Source organism: Hyperoodon ampullatus (genome assembly GCF_949752795.1).
Source record: "Hyperoodon ampullatus genome assembly, chromosome: 4".
NCBI classification, from domain to species: domain Eukaryota; kingdom Metazoa; phylum Chordata; class Mammalia; order Artiodactyla; family Ziphiidae; genus Hyperoodon; species Hyperoodon ampullatus.
The window spans coordinates 162,013,173-162,035,340 of record NC_136917.1 but is presented as its reverse complement, the minus strand read 5'-3'; the positions used below and the strand labels follow the sequence as shown (position 1 = coordinate 162,035,340).

At 45.4% G+C, this 22,168-nt stretch overlaps 1 protein-coding gene across 2 annotated transcripts; it reads right to left on the bottom strand.

Moving 5' to 3' along the window:
- Positions 1 to 3,856: 3,856 nt before the first annotated feature.
- On the bottom strand, positions 3,857 to 19,341 carry LOC307051706 (cytoplasmic 60S subunit biogenesis factor ZNF622-like; the record flags this gene model as incomplete). Of its 2 annotated transcripts, XM_079702240.1 has the most annotated exons (6): positions 3,857 to 4,137; positions 5,854 to 5,997; positions 14,461 to 14,573; positions 17,386 to 17,548; positions 17,765 to 18,025; positions 18,704 to 19,341. In XM_079702240.1, 6 exons carry the CDS (start codon positions 19,311 to 19,313, stop codon positions 4,010 to 4,012), a joined length of 1,419 nt encoding a protein of 472 aa, XP_079558366.1. In that variant the 3' UTR covers positions 3,857 to 4,009. The 2 variants fall into 2 exon arrangements, with proteins under 2 accessions (XP_079558366.1, XP_079558365.1); XM_079702239.1 differs by lacking the exon at positions 5,854 to 5,997 and having other exon boundaries at positions 18,704 to 19,313.
- Between the last annotated feature and the right edge of the window lie 2,827 nt (positions 19,342 to 22,168).

Below are 22,168 nucleotides of genomic sequence, written 5' to 3'. Positions count from 1 at the left end.
CAGAAACTCCACAACACAGTGGCTTCAGTTTATTTCACATAATAGCCCAGCCAGCTTGGGTCAGGAGGGCAGCTCTATTCCATGATGCCATTTAGAGACCCTGGTTCCTTTCACTCAATCACTCTGCTGTCCTCTGAGATGACAGTGGCAACATGGGTGAAAGTGGCAACACCTCATCTCCAGGTGGGCAGAGGAAAAAGAGCCTGAGTGTAAAAATGCTGCTTGTTTCCAAGTTGGAGATGACCTGTACTTAGATTGAATCCAACCTCTGCTCACATCCACTGGCCCTAATTTAGTCACATAACCACACCTTGCTACCAGGGAGGCTGGGAAAGATAGTCTGGCTGGGAAGCTCTGTGCCCAGGAAGAAAGAAGAGATCTACAGAAGAACAGTCAGTCCCACAAATAATCAATAAATTATTATTCTAACACTGAAATGTTTGCAGCATTAACAAGCTAATCAAATCTTCCTAATCTCCATCAGTTTCAGTGGCATTCATAATTAACGTGCCAACTGCAAATGAGTCTAAATTAAATGACAGGTATTCTTCAATGCACTTATAAATTTCTCTAGGACTACAAGCCATTCCCTTGCAAAAATGCCCGCTTGTAGAGTTGGAAACACAGCAATTATCTGGTCTCCTACAGATGAATTATTGTGAATTCCAAATTAATCATGTCCAATGGAATCTTAACAGAGTTTCGAAAAATCTCAGACAGAGGAAAGCAACTTAATATTAAGAATCCACGAATGACCAGGATTGGTTGGGGGCCAAATTCATTCACATTCTAGGCAAGAAAAGATATTTTACGTGGTAACATTTATGTTAACTATGTATGTATCATGTATGTAACATTAAAGGACATATTAAATTCCATGTGTTTCTCAATTTAGAACAAGATTCTTTCATAGCTGCTACAAATAGAAGGGACTTGAAGAGATGTTTACAGCCCCACTGAGCGCGCTCCTTAGGATGAGAGACTGCTGAAAATTCTGTATGAACATATTGCAACATTAAGAACGCTGGATCAGAAATCTCTGGCTTCCTTTTGTTGTCTCCTTACAAAGGTTACTGAACTTCCCTAAATCTATTTTCTCATGTGTGAAATAGGAATGTTACCTACACTTCACAGTGGAGAAACAAAAAAATGGCACAATAAAGCACTTTGTACTCTGTAAAACACAAATTCATAGTCCACAGAGCAGAAAGAATACATCGAGTCATCATCTAGTCTGCAGATGGGTAGTGCAACCAATCAGCAAAGCTGCCTGGGGCTTTGGTAAAATACACAGAGAGGGAACGAGATTATATTCTCGCACTTTTGATCCCAGTCTTGACGGTCTCAACCAAAGACAGATGAATCAACTTGCAAGGTCCATCTGATCCTGGGATTACTCCCAGGAGAAAAGAGTCCTCACAGCTACAGCAGCCAGTGCTAACTTGGTCCTAATGCAGACACTTTAATAGGATTACTTTGGTATCTCCTGTCAGTTTAGACATCTAACTATCTTACAGATAATAGGTGTTAGGAAGTATTGATAAGGATTAAACTAAAAATTTGGATTTAATAAAAATTTACTTTGGGGTTAATTTGGATACATATTTAATTTAAAACATGTGAATAAATAAGTGGAGAAAGAAAAAAGCACTATGTCAACAATATATTGTAAGTAGTTAAATTAAAAACGATCAAGTGTGAAGTTAAGGATGGGAGCTTCTCCTTAGGCTCTAAGCTGGTAGTTTGACAGGTTCTGCTCCTTCTCCAATGTGATGGGCGTGACACCAGGTCAAGAATATGCAGCCTTGAAAGGACCAAAGTGGGGAGATCTGGTAGCAAATTGCTGTGTGGGAATGGGCCAGGAAGCCCCAGGAATCCCAACTACAGAAGTCAGAGAGTGGGGCGCAGTGCACCCAGAGGATGAAAAATAGACACACATCAAAGGAGAGAATGACAAGGAAATCCAGTATCAGACATTTCCCTACTTTCCTGAACCACAAAGAAGTCCACCCTGCCAAAACAAGCGCATTTCTCATGCTGTTTTGTTTCTTCAACTAGAGGAGTTGTTTAAAACTTTTTACTTTGCCTTCTTTCCCAAGTAGAGCTTTACTCCAGAAAGGCAAATAAACTGAATTTGTAAAAGTTATGATGTGGATAGAGGTGACAGTGGATTGCTTCACAAACTTAACTCAGAACGAGTCTCTTGAAGCCTGGAAGAAGTAGGTAATACATAAATGGAATGTTTTCAGGTTGGCAAATACGCTGTCATCGCCACTCACAGGTAAAAAGGCCCTCAAGGGGCTTCGCTGGTGGCGCAGTGGTTGGGAGTCCGCCTGCCGATGCAGGGGACACGGGTTCGTGCCCCGGTCCGGGAAGATCCCACATGCCGCGGAGCGGCTGGGCCCGTGAGCCATGGCCGCTGAGCCTGCACGTCCGGAGCCTGTGCTCCGCAACGGGAGAGGCCAGTGAGAGACCTGCGTACCACACACACACAAAAAAAGGCCTCAAAATTAAAAGGGCACCAGTATAAACGAGGCACTCAAACAGTGCGGTGCTGGTGTGGGACTGGGGGGTTAGAGAGGAGGAGGGGTCAGCTGCGCGGGAGGGAAGTTGTGTGTGGAGAACAGTGTGGACCCCTCCCAGCAGTCAGAAGATGAATTAGGCTACCAAGTCGAGTGAAAAAATACTGAAAGAAAAACAAAACTGACAAGAAATATAGCACAATGTCCCGTACGTTAAGTATAGATTGAAAACACACCCCATGCCAAGCACGATATCGTTTTCTCAGGATATAGATTCAACGATGTCACACACAAGAAGGTGTGTACTTGTGTGACGAGAATGTTAGACAGGACGAAGGAGTAAAGCTAAACTAGGGAGCCCTCTACTGTTAGACGGTGAACCCGCGTACTAATGAAACAATTCATTCCATTCTGCACCCAAAATTTAAGGAAAAAGATGTGTCTCCAGCTAGCGACGGCTGCTGAATGCATGGTAAGGGCAAACACGATCTCCAGGCATCCCTGAATCCACCCCTCAGAAAGACCACTGCGCTGACCAGACATCCCCCTCCTCAGAGGGGCACCCGGCCCACCAGAGAGAACTTGAAGCACTTACTTTGTGCTGGGGACTGAGCGAGGGACGGGTCCGTTGCTGATTTAATTAACCGCACAACCGGTGAAGTAATAAACACCTCATTTCATAGATTTCAAAGACCAAGTCACTTTTCCAAAGACAGACAGTTAGCTCAATGGATTTGAACTTCATGTTTACTTTCATTTCCAATATATCATGGCCTTCCCCCAAACCACCTAAACGGAGCATCTCTTCAGAGATTGAACCCTGAGGTCGTTTTTGTTTCTAAAATGAAATTTACACATTTTACATTTATTTTCTTCCTACTCGAAAGGCGGCACTGGAAACTGAGTCTCAGGGTGAAGCTCACTCATTCTTTCTGGAATCACATTTAGAAATGAAGACCCTTGACAGCAAGCCACTGACATGCCCTTTTACTTTCCTGGATTTAATGAAAGTGCCCAGAGACTGTCACCACCTTGGGAGCCATAATACATTCCAGTGAGGGACATTCAATTCTGCTCCTCCAGAATCTTCAAAGCCCCCTTACATAGGTCCCAGCGCCATGACGTGGTAAGGTGTTCTTCTGAAAATTAAACCAGGTTTGGAGCAGACAAGCTGCTCTTCAATTCCCCACACTATTCTGACAGCCCTAAATCAGTTTCAAGCCGAGACAACAAAGCAGCTCTCAGAAGGGCAGGGCCTGCGTCCAGTTGACACAGCACTCACTTTGTAAAAACACAACATTTCAACCCTGTCCAAAAATTACACTGGAGAGCCAATATGATTCTGACTTTTATTATCAGGTCAGTACAGAGGAAGTACAGGGAGAAGTAGCAGCATAAGGGTCTGTTGTCCGATCTGGCTTCCACGGGTCCCCAGGCAAGGAGGACGCTTGTGCAGGAGATGGATGATGACTCAATCCCTGGCCAACTCAGAACAGCACCTGGGGCCTGAAGTGCATCTGCTTGATGGCGTTGTTCCTCATCCCCATCTTCAGCATCCATTTTGACTTCATCCTTTGGACATACTGCATGTCCCGCTGGCGCACGAGAGCTGCTCCTGGGGTTGGAAAGGGGATAAGAAATGAGGCAAAGGTCTGTGACCTGTGATCGGAGAAGACCCAACTTGGCAGAGAATCAAAGCTAGTTTCGGGTAAGTGGGTTCTGATATTTAAACAAGAGTTATTACCTGGGGTCTCTATCCAATGGGCCTTGGGGGTTTATTGCATACCAGAACTTCTCCCTGTATACATTCTTCTGGGATGAGCCTCTTTAGTTTTCATCATCTGAAAAGGTCTATAAGCCCAAAAGGTGAAGCCCCACTGACCAAAAGGGACAGAGAAAGGCAGACTATAAACCAAGTCAGAGGGACTTCCCTGGTGGCACAGTGGTTGGGAGTCCGCCTACCGATGCAGGGGACACGGGTTCGTGCCCCGGTCCAGGAAGATCCCACATGCCGCGGAGTGGCTGGGCCCGTGAGCCATGGCCGCTGAGCCTGCGCGTCCGGAGCCTGTGCTCCGCAACCGGAGAGGCCACAACAGTGAGAGGCCCGTGTACCGCAAAAAAAAACAAAAACAAAAAAAAAGAATCCGCCTGCCAATACAGGGTACACAGGTTCGATCCCTGGTCCAGGAAGACCCCACATGCCGTGGAGCAACTGACCCTGTGCACCACAACTACTGAGCCTGCGCTCTAGAGCCCGCGAGTCACAACTACTGAGCCCACATGCCACAACTACTGAGCCTGAACTCTAGAGCCTATGCTCCACAACAAGAGAAGCCACCGCAATGAGAAGCCCACACACCGCAAAGAAGCGTAGCCCCGGCTCGACGCAACTAGAGAAAGCCCGCGCACTGCAACGAAGACCCAAAGCAGCCAAAAATTAATTAATTAATTAATTAATTATAAAATCCAACTCAGCTCACAGGGAGCCGTAGTGAAGGAACCTACGTGTATATAAACACAGAGCCATTTACAATGGATTCCAGTGCCAAAGCTTTCCAGGCCATCAGAAGGCAGCTCTCTCCCTTCTCTCTATACTGTTTTCAGTAGACTGACTTTCTCTTTGAAGATCCAAGCATAATGAGCTTCACTCAGCAGACACATCAGAATAGATTTAAATAATTTCATTCTGATGATGTTTCAAAGCTTAACAACTTCAGAGGCTTGCTCTAGCTCTCTGAGTCTTACTAAGTTTTCTATGGAAAAATTACAAAAGGAAGAACTGACAGCTGGCCTTTATTATGTGCACGTACTATGTCATACACGCATTATGACAGTCAACCTGCCCAACTCTACAAGTAGGTCCTATTAATATCATCTCCACTTTATAAGTGAGGAAACAGAGGTTTCAATCAATTAAATTACTCATACTCATTGTATAAGAACTTACAAGTATATCAGGTAAGTCATGCTTGACTTCACAGCTCAAACTATTGCCACAAGGATATTTAATTCCTCTGTATAACTTCCAGGAGAATTTCAACCTTTGATAATTGCTAAACAATTATCTTGGTAACTATACCTCCTGAAAAAGGTAATGGTTTATATGAATTTTAAAATAGTTACTGTGCTAGGAAATACAAAGCTTTTAAGTCATGGAGCTTTGGGCTTATTGTCATAAATGTCTCAAGTGGTCACAGAAGCCCCCAGAGCCAAGACGGTAAGTTTCCCCTAGAGAGGACCCACAAGGACAAAGAAAAAAAAAACACTTCACCCGAGGCCCTTTGTGTGATGCAAGTTCCTGGGCTGGGCTTTGTGGTCCACATGGACATACCTGTGCTGCCAGTCCAGCCCAGGGCTCTGTACTGCTGGAGGAGCCGGCCCATGGCCTTCTGATTCTTAGCAACTGCCACAGCTCTTGACAAGCCAAACCGCTGTTTGTAGTATCTCATCAAGGAGCGATGACCCACTCTGGCACCTGTTTTTCAAAAGAACAATATTGAAGCACTGAGTTGGATAGTTTTTCAAGGCAGAGCTGTAAAAGTAAAGGCTTTCTGAATCAGAATTTTCACTTTTATCTAGGTGGAAAATGGATGTGCCAGAAGACACAGTGCTTTAATCTGCTGAAGAAAGATGAAGCTGCATGTTAAACGATGAAAGAAGGAAAACCAAAGAGTAGAGACACTGAAAAACAGAGATAATGGCAAGTAACTGTCAGGTGAAAAATTCAGCATCTGTACTGACAATATGCTTCCCTAGAAATTCACATAGCTGCCCCCAACTAACACAGATAATAGGATCCTGGGAGGTAAGGAATTTTAACTTTTTTTTTAATAGAAAAGAGATTAAGCACAGATAATGGCCCTGATGTTTAGGTCTACAAGCCACAGTCTGAGTCTAGAAGAGACACCAATCCACTTTTCCTTTGCTTAAATTCTCTACTGCGGTGGTTCTCAAACAGGCGATTTTATCCCCAGACGACACGTGGCAATGACTGAGACATTTCTGGCTGTCACAGCTAGAGGGAGGCTCCTGACACCTAGTGGGGGGAGGCCAGGGATGCGGCTAAACAGCGTACAATGCACAGCACAGCCCCCAAAACAAAGAATTATCTGCCCCAAACGTCCACAGTGCTGAGGCTGAGAAACCCTGCCCTTCTGCTTTCTAAATGACGGAAGTCGCCTGGTGAACTGTAATTTTAAAAGATGACGAAGACGAATTCTCTCTCCAGGTTTAACTTACTGAGAAGGATCTGATACAACCATGCCAGTCAATCACGCTTTCAGAAATGAACTCTTTGGACTATCTGCTCTTTTATAGCAAAAGCGTGCTGACCCCTGGATCTCAGCTTCACAGTAGGTGAAAGTGAAGGGGGCGGGGTGGGGGGGCTTCAGGGATGACTCACTCCAGGCTCCATCAGAGCCCTGGCTCTCGAAAAGTGCTCCTGGGCCACCGGCATGAGATCACCTGAGAGCTTACTAAACCCAGGCTATACTTTCACAAGAATATTAACTAGAACATAAGCAATCAAATGCATTCCCAGACAGACATCAACGCATAGAAATTTAACAACAGCATACACACAAGGCACGGAACAGCTATTTCCACTGAAAATGAATTAAGGAAATACAGCCGGGTAGAACCATGTGTATGGCTGCTATGGAAGTTTTACACTTACATATATAAAATCATTTCTTTCAGAATAGTTTGTGCAGAGAGACCATGAACAGAATACTGTTAACTATTGTAGATGGCTATATTCGCTTTTAGGACCTAGATTTTTAACTTGCAAGAAAAAATTCTGTCAGGTTATTTCGTTTCAAGTCCCTATACCTGGCAAGCTACCTGGGAAACAGTTTGCTCTCTGCACAGATATGGAAAAGTGGTTACTTCCAGTTGACCAATTGGTGATCAGACGCAAGAGATGACAAAAAGAAACTTTCAATTCAAAGATGATGTGGCCTCTGGATACTAATATGGATGAAAAGATGTTTCCCAGGACCTGACTGTTCTGGCAGCAGAAGAGTTAACAAAGCTCCTAAACCACAAGAAATAAGTGAGATACAGCGAATGGAGAAGGACTCACTCTTAAATCGAGGCTCTAGCAGAAAAGCCCAGCACTGCTGATTATGACTTTCTATTTATAATGTAGGCAGGATGCTCTGAGTTTGCAATGATGATTTCCTCAAAATCATTAAATGATAATGCTGCTGGTCATTAGTACTTAATCGATTTATTTACATTCGTAAGCAGCATTTAGAAATACGTTATTATTGAAGGTTGGCTTTTAAAACATGCTTGAAAAGGTTTCATTAATCAACGCCAAGGTTTCTGACACCTGACAGGAGAACTCTAAACATTCAGCATTTAAAGTTACTCCTGTCCTGTGGCACTGACAGTGAGCAGCTAACATTAAGCACCAAGTACAATGTGCTGAGAACAGCTCAACTGCAAGACCCTCATCAAGGAAAATTCGTTACAGAACACGCTGTGCCTGTCCATAAATAACAGATGGGTAATGTCTGAGTTATGATGAAGCCACAACCCGTCCATCTATCTTTCTCCACAGTAAGAACTGCTTACAAGACTGTGACTCCTAACCTAAAACATGATACAAGTGAACTTCTTTACAGACTCACAGACATAGAGAACAAACTTACGGTTCTCAAAGGGGAAAGGAAGGAGGTGGGGAAGGGAGAAATTAGGAGTTTGGGACTAGCAGATACAAACTACTGTATGTAAAATAGGTAAGCAACAAGGTCCTACTGTATAGCACAGGGAACTATATTCAGTATACTGTAATAAACCATAATGGAAAAGAATACAAAAAAGAATATATATATATATATTAAAAAAACAGAATCACTTGCTGTACACAAAACTGTAAATCAACTATACTTCAATTTAAAAAAAAGACTGAGGGCTTCCCTGGTGGTGCAGTGATTAAGAATCCGCCTGCCGATTCAGGGGACGCGGGTTCGAGCCCTGGTCAGGGAAGAACCCACATGCCGCGGAGCAAATAAGCCTGTGCGTCACAACTACTGAGTCCACGCGCCACAACTACTGAAACCCGTGTACCTAGAGCCCGTGTTCCGCAACGAGAAGCCACCGCAGTGAGAAGCCCGCGCACCGCGACGAAGAGTAGCCCCCGTTCGCCGCAACTAGAGAAAGCCCACACGCAGCAATGAAGACCCAACACAGCCAAAAATAAATAAACAAACAAATAAATAAATGTATTTTAAAAATTTCCACTCTTACTTAACAAATAGCCTAACACTGGGTGAAATTAGACAGTGAAAAAGAAAATATCTCTAACTGTAAGTTTCCTAATAAGATTGATCATGTGCCTTTCGTGGATCCAGCAACAGATTCATCTGGCTAGTCAGCAACTAACTGGATGTGTTTTCACACCAACTTACTCCACAGGAACTGAAGAGCAAAGAGGGAAGGAACTGAGCCAGACCACAGTCTTCAAAATAAATGCTCATAGCGCCCTCTACCGGATGCTCTAAGTCACTGCCTCTGGGATCATCTACTTGACCTGAAGCAACTAGATTTAAGGAATCACAACTACCCACTGCTTTCGAAACCAGTTTAAAGCAGACTCTGCTAAGTGTAGTTGATTAAGTATCACTAGGCGCTCCACATTAGAATCCTTCTCAAGTCAGCTTCATGCTAACATCCACGCTGACCCAGTCATATAACTGAGCATAATCAAGGAAGTTTTTGAACGGTAAATTTGTTCAAAGACATAACCAGGTGACTGAATACACTGTTGTAATATCACTACACATGTATACAGTGTTTATTCAGGGATTCCCTATTTTCTTGGTTCATTACAAAATCCCCAAGTCAGCACTGAGACACGGAGGCAAACCAATGGACGAAAAATTCATGTCTCATTATAACCAAGACTGACTAGAGCAGGACTGGTTTTTAAAGTGAGATGGTAAAAGCGTATGTAACTGTATAGCTGGAAGAAATTTCCAAATGGTGGTAGCTTCTGATTTACTAAGAGTGCTATGTTCTGTTGCTATTTAAACAAATTCTATTATCAGGTCTCAGCAGCCAGTCATCTGTGAAGAAGACCCAGGAAAGCAGCGAATGCTGTACATTTATTTAGATTTTTCCATTCTTGGCTCTTAATCTCCTCCAGGTCACAGATGCTTTTCAGAAACTACAGCCTTTCCCCAGAAAAAGTGCACTTACCCTCACAGTCAAAAAAAAATCTGTGTGGAGGAATTCCCTCGTGGTCCAATGGTTAGGACTCCACGCTTTCACTGCCCAGGGTGCGGGTTCGATCCCTGGTTGGGGAAATAAGATCCCGCAAGCCACACAGCATGGCCAAAAAATAAGTTAATTAATTAAAAAACAAATAAATAAAATAATTAAAAAATTTAAAAAGCTGTGTGGCCACACAGGTGACTTTATGTTGTTACAGCGTTTCCCCAGGAAAATGCACACACTCAGAAAAAGTGCGTAGCCAGTGATGAACGTTGAGGTAAGGCAGCACCTGGCAGCTGGTCTGGCCTCTCCAGAGTCTAACAGTACAATATCGCCCAGTACTCCAAGACCAAGCTGCTTACTCACTACTTCCCAGTCTCCCTTAAGAGCTGCCCTGAGGTTATCATCCAGTACTTTAAAACAGCATCACTTGGTATGTGGACACGTAGCTGTGAGCAAGGAAACTCATGCTTTAAAAACACAAGAAACTGGACCTTCAAGTTAATCTCATGGCACTTTCTTCTTTGACTATATGACGAACAGGCAGAGCAATCTGCCGCCCAGGGCTGCAGGCAAATACGATTCTCAGCCCCCAAGGCAACATCGCAGCCCAGAGTGGCCCCCCTCTGCTCTGCTTTTCCTGCACTGTGGCAGGCCCGGGGAAGCCACCTTGCTTTCCTTTTAAAAGTCACCTCCAGTGGCACATATATACAATGGAATATTACGCAGCCATAAAAAGAAACGAAATTGAGTTATTTGTAGTGAGGTGGATGGACCTAGAGTCTGTCATACAGAGTGAAGTAAGTCAGAAAGAGAAAGACAAATACCGTATGCTAACACATATATATGGAATCTAAGAAAAAAAAAATGTCATGAAGAACCTAGGGGTAAGACAGGAATAAAGACAGAGACCTACTAGAGAATGGACTTGAGGATATGGGAAGGGGGAAGGGTAAGCTGGGACAAAGTGAGAAATAGACATGGACATATATACACTACCAAACGTAAAATAGATAGCTAGTGGGAAGCAGCCGCATAGCACAGGGAGATCAACTCAGTGCTTTGTGACCACCTAGAGGGGTGGGATAGGGAGGGTGGGAGGGAGGGAGATGCAAGAGGGAAGAGATATGGGAACATATGTATATGTATAACTGATTCACTTTGTTATAAAGCAGAAACTAACACACCATTTAAAGCAATTATACTCCAATAAAGATATAAAAAAAATTTTCCTCACAAGGCTATTTTAAGGACTTAATAAAAATGATAGCTATTATTAAGAGAAAAAAAAAACCGCAATGAGATACTACTTCACGTCCAGTAGGTTGGTGATAATTGAGAAGACAGATAATAGCAAGCGTTGTCAAGGATGTGGAGAAATTAGAACTTCATACACTGCTAGTAAGACTGTGAAATGGTGCAGCCACTTTGGAAACCAGTCTGGCAGTTCCTCAAATGGTTAAACACAGTTACCGTATAACCCAGCACTTCCACTCTTAGGTATATACTCAGGAGAATAGAAAACATACATCCACACAAAACCTTGTATGCCAACGTTTATAGCAGCTTTCTTCATTATAGCCAAAAGGTAGAAACAAGCCAGTTGTTCACAAAGTGATGAATGGGTGACCAAAATGTGTGTATCCACATGATACCATCCAGCCGTGAAAGGAATGGAATCCTGACACATGCTACCATGTGGACGAACATCGAAAACCTTAGGTGGAAGAAGTCAGTCCCAAAAGTCCACCTAGTATGCAATTCTGTTCCTACAAAAGTCCAGAATAAGCAAATCTGTGGGGACAGAAAGTAGGTTAATGGTTGCTTAGGGACTTGAGTGGGGCTGGGGGGATGGAGGGGTGATGGCTGAAAGGTACGGGGTTTCTTTTTGAGAGGATGAAAATGTTCTAAAGTGAACTGTGGTGGTGCTTGCACACGTTTGTGAATCAACTAAAAACCATTCAATTGTAGACTTTAAATAGGTGAATTATAGAGTATTTGGGTTGTATCTCAATAAAGCCGTTCAAAAAAGAGAAAAAAATAAATAAATAAAAGTCACCTCCAGGGCTTCCCTGGTGGCGCAGTGGTTGAGAGTCCGCCTGCCGATGCAGGGGACACGGGTTCGTGCCCCGGTCCGGGAAGATCCCACGTGCCGCGGAGTGGCTGGGCCCGTGAGCCATGGCCGCTGAGCCTGCGCGTCGGGAGCCTGTGCTCCGCAACGGGAGAGGCCACAGCAGTGAGAGGCCCGCGTACCGCAAAAAAAAATAAATAAATAAAAGTCACCTCCAACCTGCCAGTCACTCAGTCAACAGCCATTTACGTGGCTCCTGTGTGCCTGAGGCACTGCGCGGAGATGAAAGACGCCAGCTTTGTCCTCACAGAAACGGGGCAGAAGGCAAGCCGGCCGACAGGCACAGCGGAGCTAGAGCCACACATGACAGCTGGGCAGGGGCGGAGGAGACTCTCCTGACTCAGGTCAGGCGCTGAGCTCAGAACGGCTTCCTGGGGCAGGGCCCAACGTGAGCCCTACAGGACGAGGACGGGGACGGGGACGGGGACGAGGACGGGGAGGGGGAGGACAGAGGCAGCGCCCAGGCAAAGGCCCGGGGGAGGGAGACTGCGTGCGGGCGGTCGCCAGACACCTGGGCGACAAAGTGACCCTGAAGGCAAGGGCTCCCCCTGGGAATTCCAGAGGGAAAGGAAGATAGACTGGTGTTTGTTTTAGAAAGTACCTTCTGGTGGTCAAGTGGACACCAGATTGGAAGCTTTCATGGTGACACAGATAAGGAGGAAAAAAAAGAAAAAATATTCAAAAGCCATTTAGGAATTGCAATTAGTCACCATCTGGATGTGGGAGAGGAAGACACACAGATCCTGAGAAGACACACAGGTTTGGCTTTGGTGAACCTGAGGAAACTCGATCGCTCTGGGCAAATGTGTTGTCTAGATAGCTAAGCAGTCTTTAAGCTTCGGACGTCTTAAGTCCAGATGAAAAGTTCTCTACTTCTAAAATAGGATAAGCTCACTGGAGAGCAGCGCTGCTGCAAAATGAAGCCCACGTTCCTAGTGATCCTACTACACGCCAGGCGCCGCTGGCAGGGACCATTTCATTCACTTTCGCAAGGTCTACTGTGATCTCAGTCTCAGTTAAGGAAGGGGGAGCTAATGAAACTAGGGGCTAAATAAACAGTCTTAGAAAAGAAGTTATTAAACTTATTTCTGAGATTCTGCATCAGTATTTTCACCAAGGGAAGATGGACTAGGTCCTCTGTGATATATTTAGGCCTGTGTTGCTGCTGCGTATTGTACAGGCCCTGATATTCTGCTGCATTACAGAATATTCTGTATTGAATATCTGAATATTCAATATATGTAGAATATCTGAATATCTTCTACCACTGTAGAAGAATTATATCCTCAAGACAGGTTCTGCCTGCACTTTCCTCTCACTGTCATTGTCTAAAGCTGCCCTTAGCCTTAGAAGGTTATCACTCTGGGTTAAGCAGGGCTCTCTATACCTAGGCCGTGATATTCCAGGTGGAGAGCAGCACCCCCAGGGTGGCTTCCTCATGGCAGACGTCTCCACTGGCAATGTGGCTGTTCCTGCTCCCACCATCACTGCACATCTCCCAGGCAGCGGAGAGAAGTGGGGAAAGGGCTTCACTGACAAGTCCATGATCCTGGGTAAATTACTCAACCTGTCTAAGCTTCAGCTGGCTCATATGTCAAATAAGGATAACAGAATCTAACTCAAAGGCTTGATGTAAAGATAAAATAATATATCTGCCTGAATGTGCTCACTGCTCAGAAAATACGAGGTATTATTAGGATCTTATTATCTTATCATCCCATTCCCTGTCCTTTTTAAATGTGTCTTCTGTAGCTGTTCCCATTCCTATTAGCTAAGCATAACACTGTAAGCAATACTGCATACTTCTCATATTCATGGCTTTCCTTCTTCTATTCGTACCTGGGACAAAAATCCTGCCATTATGAATCCTGTTCCCCAAAGGAGAAGGCAGAATTCAAACTCCAAGCCTCCCCCTACACCAAGAATACAGACAGGAAACCTGGGCGCTGTCAATCAGGTCCACCCATGCCAGACTAACATATGCAAGTCTGAGCCACCATGGAAACAGGAAACAGTTCAAGGAATAAAAGCAAAGTCAAGTTTAACAAGAAAAACCTGTATGGGGCCAAAAAAACAGGTAATAAACAGAATACAAAAGGTCTATGTATTGAAAAGAAAGGCAATGACTGATTTTTTTTTTTTTTTTTTTTTGCGGTATGTGGGCCTCTCACTGTTGTGGCCTCTCCCATTGCAGAGCACAGGCTCCGGACGCGCAGGCTCAGCGGCCATGGCTCACAGGCCCAGCCGCTCCGCGGCATGTGGGATCTTCCCAGACCGGGACACGAACCCGTGTCCCCTGCATCGGCAGGCGGACTCTCAACCACTGCGCCACCAGGGAAGCCCGCAATGACTGATTAAAGCATTATGAATCACAACAAAAGTGAAAAAAACATTGATGCAATCTAAACAAAACAGCCAAGACAGAGCTACGGGGCAACCTTCAGAGTTTACCTCATCTGGGGGAACACAAACACACACTTGAAGCTGTAGGGTCTCTCCCCTTGGTGTGGAAGGGAAGTGATAGGAACACACCCCTCCGATAATCTCAGCAGCATGCAGCTATGTATTTTGGACAACTGCACTTACCAGAAGGGAGAATCAGCTCCATGGTGTCGTCATCATATTCCAAGGCCCTTTCTGAGGGCAAGTCCTCAGTCTCATCAGGGTCCTCCCCTTCCTTGTGACCTGGGTAGCTGCTCCTGGAACCATGGAATGGCATTAATACATAGACCAAGACCCCAAATTTAACTAAAATACTGCAAACCTACTAGATAACTAAAGGGGTTAGGGGTGAGGGATTAACAGTTGCAGCGACTACATTGAAAGCCTTTGGAGAGAAAACAATTTGTTAGCATTTTCTCTGTAGTAAAATATGCAAATGGCCTATGAAATCAAAATGGATCCCAGACCTAAATGTAAAATACAAAACTATAAAAAATCCTAGAAGATAATATAGGAGAAAACCTAGATAACTTAGGGTTTGATGATGACTTTTTAGGAACGATACAAAAGGCACAGTCCATGAAAGAAATAACTGATAAGCTAAACTTCATTAAAATTAATAATTTCTGTTCTGTGAAAAACAACGTCGAGAGAATTAAAATACAAGATTCAGACTTGGAAAAAAGTATTTGCAGAAGACACATCTGGTAAAGGACTGCTATCCAAATGCAAAAAGAACTCTTAAAACTCAGCAATAAACAACCTGATTAAAAAATGGGCCAAAGACCTTAACAGACTCCTCACTAAGTAGATACACACATGGCAAATAAGCATGCAAAACAGATGCTCCATAGCATGTCATCAGAAAAATGCAAATTAAAACACAGAGCTACCATTACGCACCTATCAGAACGGTCAAAATTCAGAACAATGACAATATCAAGTGCTGGTGAGGATCTGGAGCAACAGGAACTCTCATTAATTGCTAGTGGGAATGCAGGAGGGTACAGCCCCTTTGGAAGAGTTGGTGGTGTCTTGCAAAATCAAACACACTCTTACCATAAGACCCAGCAATCCTGCTGCTTGGTATTTACCTTAAGGAGTCAGAAACTTTTGTCCATACAAAAACCTGTACATGAATTACAGAAGATTTATCCAAATTCTTAAAACTTGAAGAAACCAACATGTGCTTCAATAGGTGAATAGATAAATAAACTGTGGCACATCCATACAGCAGAATATTTTTGGATTATACAAAAAAGAAATGAGCTAGCAGGCCATGAAAAGACATGCAGGAACCTTAAAAGCATGTTACTAAGTGAAAGAAGCAGTCTGAAAAGGCTACATACTATATGATTCGAATCATACAACATTCTGGAAAAGGCAAAAATATGGAGACATTAAATATCACTATTTTCCAGGGGTCGGGTGGAGGAGAATGATGAACATGCAGAACACAGAGGATTTGTAGGTCAGTGAAACCACTCTGTATGATATTCTAATGGTGGATACATGTCATTGTATGCACATTTCTCCAAACTCATACAATGGACAACACCAAGAGTGAACTCTAAACTATGGACTTTGAGTGATAATTGATGGGTCAACTTGGTTCATCAATTGTAACAAATGTACCACTGGGGGATACTGATAATGAGGGAGCCTATGCACGTGCTCGGTAAGGAGTATATTTGAAATCTCTGTACCTTTTGCTCAATTTTGCTGAGAATCTAAAATTGCTCTAATAAAGAGTGAGCAAATTACCTATAACAGAATTCCTTCACCTCTGTATTTGTTTCTCTCTAGGTGGGTTGGCAAACAGAGGGAGAGGAGACTGTACAGCTGGAGATGCAGCTCTCCTCAATTTAATCATTACAAAAACAAGTTCTACAACAGTGCTGAACAACAGAAGTCTCTGATGATGCAAATTTTCAGTCTGTGTGTCCACTATGGTAGCTACCTTTAAAGCACAGCTGTTTTTAAGCATAGGGCTTGAAACGTGGGGAGTGCAACTGAAGAACTGAATTTAAAAACTTTTACTTTACTTAATTAACCAAAAGAGCAACATGAGTACACCTAGGAATTAGCAAATTAGACACTGTAGTTCCAGAAGAATCTTTGTGTTTCTACAGCTGTTCACAAATACACATGGAAAATAACTGGAGAAATGTACACTAATATGTTAACAGTAAGGCAGATAAGCCAATAGGAACAGACAAAAGACTAGATCAGATTCTGCACAAGAGATATCCAAATGGCCAGTTGATATATAAAAAGGTTCTCAACTGCATCAGTCCTCATCAGGGAAATTTAAATTAAAACCACAATGGATACCCCTACAGGGCCATCAAAGTGGCTATAATGAAAAACTCTCTGTCAGGACAAGTGAGAAATGAGAAATCAGGAGGAAAATGCAAAAGGACAACTTAAAAGACCAGCACTTTCCTGAACACCTGTATTAGGCGGACTCTGCACACCTGGCACGGTCATTATACACACCTGCTTGCAGAGCACACCCATGCTAGGTCATAGGCACACTGACACTAAGAACCAGCTGTTCCAGAATTTCTAGCATGGATTCGTTGCATGATGTAGGAAATATTCAAGATCCTAGGTAAAGGTGGAATAATTTCACCAACAAGTGATTGGGACAGGCCTGGTGCAGCCACCAGCTCAAGTCCCTTAGGAGACAGCCTGTGATTCAAGGGCTCTCAGGGAAACCAAGATGTGAAGCCTAACTTCCCTGCCTCTGTTCCTGAGGTAACTGGCAAAACTGAACTTCTGACCATGGAAACCACAACAAGCAAAAACAAGTTTTCAAACCACACAAACTGACGGTTTGGGCCTGAGATCTTCTCTGGCTCAGATATGTAAGTTTAACTCTGTGATACTCAGTTTCTCATCTACAGAATGAGAGGAAATAACGACCTCCTAAAGAAGTGTGCTAAGAGGTATGAAGAATACGATACTGGACAGAGCCAGACACAGACAGTTATCGGGTAGGGGCACATGCGAATCCAATGCAAATGTGATCAGCTGGCTTCACTCGCTATTACAAACCAGACTTACCTAAAATCGTAGAAGTCTGCAAATTCCAAAAGCGCATCCCCATCTGTGAAGAGCTTGCAGTGACTCCTGTCATTCATGTGAGCCTGTACAGCTTCCGTGGAGTAGAAGGACTTCCCCCTCTCATTGCACCACAAGCAAATCTTCCCCACACCAACCTTCTCTCCTGGAAAAATAAGTTTGAGAAAAAAATAGGAAAGCAGCTTTTTGCAGCCAGATTAGGGCTCACTGTCGATGTCCACAATTCAAAAAACAGCCATCAAGTTTCTGATTTTCACAAAATCGGCCTGTCATTTAATCCAAGATTGAGGAGAAGCCCCAAACTAATGCCCCCAATAATGTGGTATTTTGTCATTCAAAAGGAAAATACGACTGAACTTACCCAAATATTTAATCAGTCCCTTAAGATCTGAAAGATACTCTACATCAGGAATAAAGAAGCTGTGGACTTGAGTCATATGAGCCACATTCTTCGTGAGGGAGCTTGAATGATGGGGACAAAATAAGCAGTCCGTTATGGGGATGGCACCAAGAGGGGTGCTTCCTCCAGCCTCTTCCTCCGCTGCCTCCTCCTCCTCCTCCTCCTCCGTGGCTTCAGCATCCTCACATTCCAGTTCCTCATCAGAATCAATATCCTCCCAGTCTGCAAGCCAGAGATTTGAAAAACAAAGTTAGCTGGAGATCTCAAAGTCAGCCACTCATCCACCACACACCACTTGGCATGGCTAAGGAATGCCTTCCTCCTTCTTTATCAGCGCACAGTAAACCCCTTGGAGGAAGCACGTGCTCCTTTCCTATTCTTATGTGAACACATGCAATCAGCGTCAGGGGGATGAGGGAAAAATAGCTCATTAAGTCAAGAAGCTTAGGTTGCTGGCTCCAGCCTCACACTGCAAGTTAGCTAGCCGATTCTGAGCACCTCAAACTCAGAGCAAAGCCATCATGACCGGAAACCCAATGGAATTAAACATTCGGCAGCACATGGTGTGAGGGTACTATGTTCTCTTGCATACGTTGACAATCTCCTCCTTCAACAGAGAAGGCATCCCTTCATTCTACAAATATTTACTAAGTAACTATGCCCCCCACCCCCCGTTAAGGTTTCAGTCCCCGAATCGACCACAGTGAGCTAAACACACAAAATGCCCTGTGGGGGTGCTGGCCACAGCAGCCACTTCTGAAACCAAGGAAACACCCTCACGCATCACCTTCACCTGAAAACGGACACCTCCCCCCCTCCAACCTCAAAGATAAACTGGAGGCTTGAGGACCAGACCCGCCCCCCGCCCCGCCCCGCCCCGCCCCCCAGACAGGCCCCCACCATCTGCATCCAGGTCCTCCTCACTCTCCTCCTCCCCTTGCTGTTTGGCCAACTTCTTCGCCTGCTGTTCAAACCACTGCAGCCGGGGAGGCTTCTCGGCCGGGTCTCGCTGCTGAGTCCCACGTCCTCCAGCGGCCACGGTCACGGGACTCCGGGACTCCGCCTCGGGCGCTGGGGCCGCCTTCTTGGGAGACGTGGACGGCTGGGCCTTGATGACCTGCTGGATGGCCGCGTTCACCGCATCCCTGTCCACACTGTCCACGCCCAGTCCTTTCTCCAAGTTCTTTTCATTCAGGATCGCCACTTTCCGACTCACCGCCTCCTTCTCCAGCTCCACGTGCCGCCGGGACCTCAGATGGTTTTCGTAGGCCTTGAACGAGGCAAACTTCTTACTGCAGACGGTGCAGTAGGTGGCCGCGCCCTTGCTCTCCGGCTCCGCCAGGGCCCGCTGCGCCCGCACCCGCTCCTGGAAGCCCTCGGCGCCGACCGGGGCCATGCCGGCCACTTTGCGCTTCAGGTTGTAGCGGTGCCAGTCCGTCTTGTAGTGGGCCCGCTGCGCCTCCGCGTCGTCCAACAGCGCCCGGCAGGTGTTGCAGGTGTAGGTCGCCATCGCCAGCCGGTAAATAAGAGGCGAACCGAGGCAGCAGTCTAGCGACCACTGAGCGCCCTGACCCCACCACACACTAGGACCGTAAACCTCAAAGCCCACGAAGAGCCGGACTGTGAGCTGACTTCCGGACTGGATCGAATTATTCCCGGCCGGACAGGAAGTCCCGCCTCCCGACCTGTAGCCCCGCCCCCGCCGCGGAGAGGCCACAGGCCCCTGGTATGTGGGGAAGCCTGGGAGGGATCCGGCCCCGCCCAGTCGGCCTGAGGTGGGTGTTGATTGGGTTGGCGAAAGCAGGGTTGTGACTGGATGGGCCTGAGGCAGGTGGTGATTGGATGAGCCTGAGACGAGTGGTGATTGAATGGGTGATTGTTGTTTAGGTCTCCGCGAGGTGTGGGATCGGTGGATCCGCGTGAGCTGGGTCGACCAGAAGTAATAGGTGTTCATTGAGTCGACCGAGGTGGGTGTTGCCCTGAGCTGGGTGTGATCGATAGGCCTCGCCCCCGCAGGTTACTGTCCTTTTTGGCTGTGCTGTGAGGCGTGGTGCTGGGAAGGCGACCACCGTGCGGGACGGAGGATTGGGGAACCGGGAGGACTGATGCGTGCGACCGCCCGACCGTCTGGATTCTCTGAGGTCCGCTCCCTGCACCCCTGCAGCCGGGGAGTGGGTGTCACGAAAGCCAGGGATGCTGGTCAGCCCGGGGGTCGGACCGGAGACTCGGGTTGGAGGCTGAGGGAACTCACAGGAAAACCAGAGACTCCCGGCCAGAGCCTCGGCCTTTCTGGGGCGGAAAGGGCGCAGGAGAAACTCCTGGATGGATAGTTTGCACGTCGGAGCGCAGAGTCCAGCCCAGCCGCTGCGCAGTAGAAATAGAATCCCAGACAAGTAGGTCCTCTTAAATCTAATAGTAGCCACGTTTTCATTAAAGCGGAAAGAGAGAGGTAAGATGGCCATATTTTATTTAAGCCAGTATATCAAAAAATAGTAACATTCAACATGTAATCAAGCCAGAAGATTTAGTGAGACATTTTACATTCATTTGTTGGGACTAAATCTTGGCATTCCAGTGCGCATTTTACAATTAACAGCACACCTCAGTTCAGAGGAGCCTCGTGTCCTGTACTTAGTTAACTATGGCATGTCATGCGTAGCAGCCCGGTTCTATAGGAAGCATGAATGTTAAAGGCGTAGGGAGTTCTTACACTCGTCTGCACAGCCTAGCTGAACCAGTCCGTCCTTTTTCAGAACTGGACATTGCATGTTTAAAATCCAAGCGGCCCATAGCACCAAAGAAGATATCGACGTTTTTTAAAATGTAGGTTAAGTCGCATTGTTCTTCTTGCTGAAAGCCTTCAGGGGCTTCCCCTGACTGGGAATAAAGTACAGACACATTCCTGCTCTGGTCTGAATGTTTGTGCCACCCCCCTCAAAAAGAAAAAGAAAATCATATATTGACAAACGAATTCCCAAAGTGATGGTTTTAGGAGGTGGCACTTCTGAGAGGTGATTAGATTCTGAGCACATAGACCTCAGAGACCCAAAAGGGGATCGAATAAGAAGTCTGAGACTAGGAAGAGGCCCCTCACCGGACCATGCTGGCACCCTGATCTTGGACTTCCAGCGTCCAGAACTGTGAGGAAAAAAAATTGTTGCTTATAAGCCACCCAGTCTGTGATATTTTGTTATAGCAGCACAAACTGACCAAGAGGATTGCCTTTCTATTCTAGGAGGCCCTACCCCGCCTTCTGACTGTCACACCCCCTGCCCCACTCTGCTCACCCCACTTCAGTCACACTGACACTTGATGTTGCTCTAACAAGGCTAAGCAAGCATCTTTCGTCTCAGGTGCATACTAAATCTCAGAAATCCTTTACTATTATGCCTGGATCGACTATTGCTGTCTTGCTCCCTTACTTTGAAGGTTTCTGCCCAAATGCGTTTACAGGAGGGGCCTGTCCACACCCTCTTTTCACAGTAGTGCCTACCCCCAACTCATCAGTCTCTCCTAAGCAGACCTTTTCTCAGTAGCACTGTACTAGCCATCTAGTACTCCACATCACATTACCCAACATTTAGCAGGAAAACAACAAACTTTGCTTCTTTCCATTTCTGTAAGTCGGAAATTTACGAGGCTCATGGTCTCATGAAGTTGCAGGGGGATAGGGCTGATCATGTGACCGCAGCTGGAAGGTTTGACTCTGGCTGGAGGATCCCCTTGGAAGAGGCTCATTTACACACTGATAGCAAGACTCTTGGGGTCCTCACTGAGTGGACCTCTACTAGGGCTGCTTTAGTGTCCTCATAACATGGTTACTGGCTTCCCTCAAAATAAGCAAAGTAGAAGTCACAATATCTTTTAGGACCTAGCCTTGGAAGTCACACAGGGTCATTTCTACGATATGCTGTTACTTAGGAAAGTCAGCTCTGTTTAACGTGGGAGGGTCTTTGTAAGGGCATGAATGGGGTGTCATTTGGGGACCATTTGGGAAATGGGCCACCACTAGCATTTGTTATTTGTCCCTGATTTCCCAGTTTTAGCACTGAAAGTCTTGTATCCCAGGAAACCTCCCCATCATTTGCAAACCAGGATAGTCAGTCCCATTCTAGGTTAGTCATCCACCTCCAGACTACAAGCTCCATGGGAACAGGGACTCCTTTCCTTGCTGTGTACCCCAAAGCTAGAACAGTGCCGGCACATAGATTGTTCAGTATTTGTTAAACACATGTTTTGTAGTGCAAGTTAAGTCTGCTGCTGATTTTTATTCCTGAAGATTTGAGTTTTAGATTATCAAAATCTTTCACAATAGCTGAGCCCTCTGGACAGATACTTAAAAAATGTAACTAGTATTAGTCATCA